We start from the raw sequence: 5,297 nt of genomic DNA on the forward strand, positions 1-5,297 counted from the left end.
TGTGGGGCATGGGCGGGGCTAGAGCAAGACGGGTGGAGCGAGCTTGGAGTAAGCCTGAGGCAGGGCGTGGGCGGGGCGTAAGTGAGGCGGAGGGGCGGGGCGATTCTAGGGGCAGGGCGTGCGTGCCGCTGAGGGCGGGGGAGTGGGTGAGCGTGGGGGCGGGGCGTAAGTGAGGCGGAGGGGCGGGGCGACTCTGGGGGCGGGGCTGCGTGCCGCTGAGGGCGGGGGAGTGGGTGAGCCTGGGGGCGGGGCGTGGGCGGATACGAGCAAGACTGAGGGGCGGGTCGAGCTTGGAGTAAGACACCGCGGAGGACGCGGACTGAGCGAAAGGCGCGGTTGGACGGGGCGCCAATGAGGTTTAAGTAGTATCGGGAAATGGGGCCGAGTGGTGTGTAGAAGTGTGCGGCGGCTGCAGGGAGGAACCAGACCTGGCCTGGGCCTGCCTTCTTCAGTAGGTAGCCGGTCGCACGCTGGGGCCTCGGCCCGAGGCCCGGCAGTCACCGGGATCCTTAACACTGGGCTAGCGGGAGGTCACGCGGCAGTGGGCGGCCCTGAAGCAGGCGAGGCAGTGGGCTTTGGCTTCTCTTCTGCAGCCCGGAGCTTGTACCAGGCCCATTCGGCCGCCTCCTCTTTCTTCCCCAGGTCCGGGACTTCCTGCAGCAGCTCAAGGGCCGCGTGGCACGGGAGGCCATTCAGAGGGTGTATCCAGGTGGCCTACAGGGTCCAAGGCGCCGGGAGGCACAGACCCCAGCCCCCATAGAGGTGAGGCAGGTGGGCAGGGCAAGGCTTGCCAGGGCTGGTCCCTGGAGGTAGGGTGGGAGTTGGGTCTGGTGATAACCTGGTCAGGGGATACCCAGGAAGGGCAGGGCTTGGGGAACCCCTACAGGCTGATCCCTGGGCTGACCATGGACCTTCGGGATTCACCCAGGTATGGACAGATCTGGCGTGATAACCTGGTCAGGGGATACCCAGGAAGGGCAGGGCTTGGGGAACCCCTGCAGGCTGATCCCTGGGCTGACCATGGACCTTCGGGATTCACCCAGGTATGGACAGATCTGGCTGAGAAGATTACAGGTCCACTGGAGGAAGCACTGACAGCAGCTTTCTCGCAGGTACAGCCACCCCTCAGGCAGGTCCAGGGTGTTTCCAGGCAGAGAGTACTATGAGTCCAAATAAGGTGGACCTGGGTCCTGGGCCATCCTCTTGTCATCTCTGTGGCCCCAGCCAGTCACTGGACACTTCGAGACTCAGTGTCTTCATCCCTGAGTCCATCTCCTGTCTGTGCTGCCTTCCTCAGTGTGGCAGGGAGGATTTGGTGAGCTGGTGGAGGTGCAGGGCTCAGCCTGTGCATAGCAGGGAGTGGAAAGTGGGAGGACCTTCCCCATTTCTTCCCCTATCCTTTTGTCTGCCAGGTGCTCACCATCGCAGCCACGGAACCCGTCAGCCTCCTGCATTCCAAGCCCCCCAAGCCCACCCAGGCACGCGGAAGGCCGCTGCTGCTCAGCGCTCCAGGAGGGCAGGAGGACCCTGCCCCTGAGCCCCCTGGCCCCACCCCTGAGGCCTCTGGCCCCGCCCCTGAGGTACCTTCTGAGTCCCTGACTGGCCCATCTGATGAGGAAGATTTCACCGTGGACTTTGAGAAGATCTACAAGTACCTGTCCTCCTCCTCCCGCAGTGGCCATGGCCCCGAGCTCTCTGCAGCTGGTGCGAGGAGGGGGAGCGGGAGGGGGTCATGGGGGGACAGGGTTCCCAGGCAGCCGACCCCGCCCCCCTCACCCCTCTTCTCTCCATCCATCACCAGAGTCAGCTGTGGTCCTTGACCTGCTCACGTCGCTTCCAGAGGAGCTGCCCCGCCTGCCCTGTACAGCCCTGGTTGAGCATATGTTGGAAACTTACCGGCGTCTCACAGCCCCGCAGCCCAGCCCAGCAGATGAGACCCTGGGGCCTGGGCCTGATGATGCCACCATTGAATCCAGGGGACCAGAGGAGCCCGGCCAGGCCATCCTACAATCCCCTGAGAGCGTCGGGCCCAGCGAACTGAGATCGACCTGGCAAGAAGCTGGGATCTGCCCTCTAAACCCGTTCCTGGTTCCTCTGGAGCTTCTGGGCCGGGTGGCCACCCCTGCAAGATGAGGCGGACACACCAGACATCCTGATCTGGCCCTCAGTCCTGCCTGGCTGGCACTGCTTGTCGTGAGGATCCCAACATGGTGGATGGTGGAAGGTCCCGAACATGGAGAGCTCAGCACGGGGTGGTGGGCTTTAAATGACCGATACATTGGGAGTCTCAGAAATGGAACTGCAATTGTACAGTTCGATGGGGCCAGTCAGATGGCTGGGTTCTTGGGGAACGGGGGATGCAGTATTCTGCCCACAAGCAGCCTGACCTGGACAGGCGGACAGAGGGACAGGACCAGCCCCACCTTTCCCCAAGCCCAGCTGCACCTTGTTCTCTGCCAGGGGGCATAGCTGGCACCCCATGCCACGAATCCCCTCTTACATGTCCTCCTTTGCTAGGTTTCTATTCTTTGTGCTTCTCCCCCTGTTTATGTTCCTCAGGGCCCCATATCCCCAGCCCTGTTCAGCTGACTACAGTCCAACAGTCCCTATGCTGGCTCCTCCACCCTCCCCAGGGGTGTCCTGTGACCTCCAATAAAGTTCTGGCCAACCTGCCTTGCTCTCTTTTGCCTGTGACTTCAAGGTGGAAGTGGGGGCCTGAAGGGTCAGAACTAGGGATAATGGGAGCTGGGGGGTGGGCGTGCCAGGGAGGAGGGCACAGTCCCCGGCAAGGCTGCTGCTGTCACATCTGGTTCAATGACACCTGCAGCTACCTCAGTTTGGCTGTGAGGAGCCCCTTGGTGACTGTGTGGAGGTGGCTCTTTGACAAGCATGGATGGGAAGATGACAACCAGGCAGGTGTCAGGGATAGGTTTTTATAACAGGGTGATGTCACATCATACAGGTGGAGGGGAGAGAAGCCAGGAGAGAGGGTGGCCAGTGGGAGGAACAAGGCCCCAGGCTGGGGGGCCAAGGGTTGGAGGGGCTGCCCCAAGTGGCAGGAGGCTGAGGGAGGGGAGTATGTCCCTCGAAGTGGCTTTGGGGCCTCAATGATCTCCAGAAGTAAGGGGAGGAGGCAGGGAGTCCTGGAGGGGCCTTAGGCAGAGGGAGGGGCAGCACCGGGTGGAAGGGGCAGGCCAGAGTCCTGACCGATCCCCAAGACCCCATATTCTTAGTGGTGCCGCTGGGCTTCACTGCAGGGGACCCCCTCATCAGCTTCACCTGCCCTGTGGGTGGGGTTCAGGGGCAGGTCTGGCGGAACCAGGGTTCCTCTTGGGGAAGCGGGTGTCCTCCCACAGTGCAGCCCTCCCCCACGTCTAACTAGTCTGGGAGTTGGTAAGTTTTCTGCTTGCGGCGCCTGTGCCTTCAAGCTGCCTGCCTTTTATAGAAACACTCGTTTCTCCCCACGCACATTGCACACGGCTCCCCCAGGGTGCACAACACATCTCCCAGGCAGGCTGCCGTGGAACAGAGCCAGCTCGTGGTCACGGCTCCACAGTGCCAGACCCACGGTTCCAAGGCGCACAAGGGGCTGGTGGGCAGGAGGGATGAGGCTCTGGATGTTTGGGGTGCCAGGTGCAGTTGGCAACCTCCAGCGCCCAATCCCAGCTCCCCATGGGGCTGAGTCCAACCCAAGACCCCAGCACCTCTCCAGGTCAAGGGAAAGAAGTGTGTAAAAGGTGGGGGAGGGTGTCTCCGCTGTGCCTTGAGCTGGAGGGATCAAGACGCTTACATGTCGGCCCCCACAAAGCTGAAAAGTGCCTGTGGGTCTGGGTGTCCCTGAGCAGCCTTTAGGAGCACGCAGAGCCAGACCTGGGCTCCTCTTCCAGCCGACTGGACTTTAGCCACGTAGCTATGGGCAAGTCTCTGCAGCTGCCTGGACCTCGGTCCCCTGCCTGTAGAATGGGGATGCTAACGGGGCCTGCTAGAAACAGGAAGCCCAAACTCAGCACGCTGCTTGGCATGCAGGAAGCGCTCAATAATAGCTTTTATTAATATCATCGGCTCAGAGGCAGGGAGGAGTGAAAAGGCATGGGGAGGCCTGGGGGGAAAGCAGGGGGTCAGGGGGAGGTGGCACAGAGGCCGGTGAGGGGCGGAGGTGGGCTCCGAGGGAGGGGCGCGCTGACCTGTTCTGGGGCCCGGGCTGGGGCCGAGGATGAGCCCGCGCGCGCTCTCCCCCCACGGAAGGCGCCAGGCATCCTGGACACAGCAGCCATGGTAGGTCTTCGGGCTCCGTCTCGGGGACAGGCTGTGCAGGGCATATTGGTATGCAGCGTCCACGCAGGGCTGGCGCCCAAGGACAGGCTCAACACTCAAGGTGGGGTTGAGGATGGCCGGGGAGGGAGGGGAAGACAAGGGGGGTCTCCACCCACAGGAACGGACATGACACTCATGCCCAGCGGCAGGGCGATAGCAGAGCCACCTACACGCTGGGGAGGGGGCAGTGCGGGGGGTCCTCCTCCCACCCGGGATTCAGAGTCTGGGGTCCAGCCTGGCGGGTAAGTTGCGGAGAAAGGAAGGGACACGAGGTAAAGGCACGAGGTGGGCTCTGGACTGGCCAGGAGGGGAGATGGGAAAGGTCGAAGGGGGGGAGGGCTGGACTTCTCCTAATGCCCTTCCCCCCCACGCTGGGGACTCTGGTGCGGGATCCTGAACGCCGTCCAGGCCTGGCGGCGCCCGGGTCGGCCGACCCTGGGAGACCCCGCGGAGGCTCGGCCCGGGGAGCGCCGCGCCCCTCACACCAAGGCGTAGTCGAACTGCCCGCGCTCGAGCGCCTCCTTGTGGTCGGTCCAGGACGAGGCGGGCATGCGGCTGTAGGGGTCGAGCAGGATGCGCACGCAGCGCACCATCAGCAGCACCAGCACCACGAGCAGGCAGAGCACGAAGGCGAACACCGTGCGCTGCTCCGCGTCCAGGCCCGCGCCCACCGGGGGCCCCGTCGATGGCGGCAGCGGCTCCGGCGACAGCGTCCACGTCGCGCTCATGGCTCACATCGCCGCGCGCCCTGCGGAGGACGGGACCCGCCCAGGGCGCAGGGATGAGGCTGCGCCCTCCCGCGCCCCCGCGTCACCTCCTCCCACCACCCAGCCCCTTACCGTGCCCGGCCCCATCCCCCGCGTGCGCCTCGGTCCCCGGGCTCCATCCATGCCCGGCCCTCGGGCTCGCCGCCACCACCATGCGGGGACCCAACTCCGGCCGTGCGCGAAGGTGGGGGCGCCAAGTGCGGTGTCAGGGAGCCC

General features: G+C 64.2%; 2 protein-coding genes across 2 annotated transcripts in view; one reads left to right on the top strand and one right to left on the bottom strand.

Moving 5' to 3' along the window:
* SNAPC2 (small nuclear RNA activating complex, polypeptide 2, 45kDa) overlaps positions 1 to 2,673 on the top strand; it is a 4,398-nt gene extending 1,725 nt beyond the window's left edge. Inside the window, exons 2-5 of the mRNA XM_008580030.1 lie at positions 561 to 762; positions 1,044 to 1,112; positions 1,413 to 1,704; positions 1,802 to 2,673. Coding sequence (XP_008578252.1) covers positions 561 to 762; positions 1,044 to 1,112; positions 1,413 to 1,704; positions 1,802 to 2,133 — 895 coding nt within the window. The 3' untranslated portion in view covers positions 2,134 to 2,673. The remainder of the gene's footprint in view (positions 1 to 560; positions 763 to 1,043; positions 1,113 to 1,412; positions 1,705 to 1,801) is intronic.
* A 1,342-nt stretch (positions 2,674 to 4,015) lies between these two features.
* CTXN1 (cortexin 1) lies at positions 4,016 to 5,201 on the bottom strand. The gene is made up of 2 exons (XM_008580019.1): positions 5,154 to 5,201; positions 4,016 to 5,062 (listed from the first exon to the last, which is right to left on the bottom strand). Exon 2 carries the CDS (start codon positions 5,040 to 5,042, stop codon positions 4,794 to 4,796), a length of 249 nt encoding a protein of 82 aa, XP_008578241.1. The 5' UTR covers positions 5,043 to 5,062; positions 5,154 to 5,201; the 3' UTR covers positions 4,016 to 4,793.
* Positions 5,202 to 5,297: the final 96 nt, after the last annotated feature.

The sequence above is a fragment of the Galeopterus variegatus genome, unplaced genomic scaffold (genome assembly GCF_000696425.1).
Source record: "Galeopterus variegatus unplaced genomic scaffold, G_variegatus-3.0.2 Scaffold2002, whole genome shotgun sequence".
Lineage (NCBI taxonomy): Eukaryota > Metazoa > Chordata > Mammalia > Dermoptera > Cynocephalidae > Galeopterus > Galeopterus variegatus.

What these genes read in the sequence shown, in the direction of transcription:
- CTXN1 (XM_008580019.1), bottom strand. Translation starts at nt 5,042, where the DNA reads ATGAGCGCGACGTGGACGCTGTCGCCGGAGCCGCTGCCGCCATCGACG.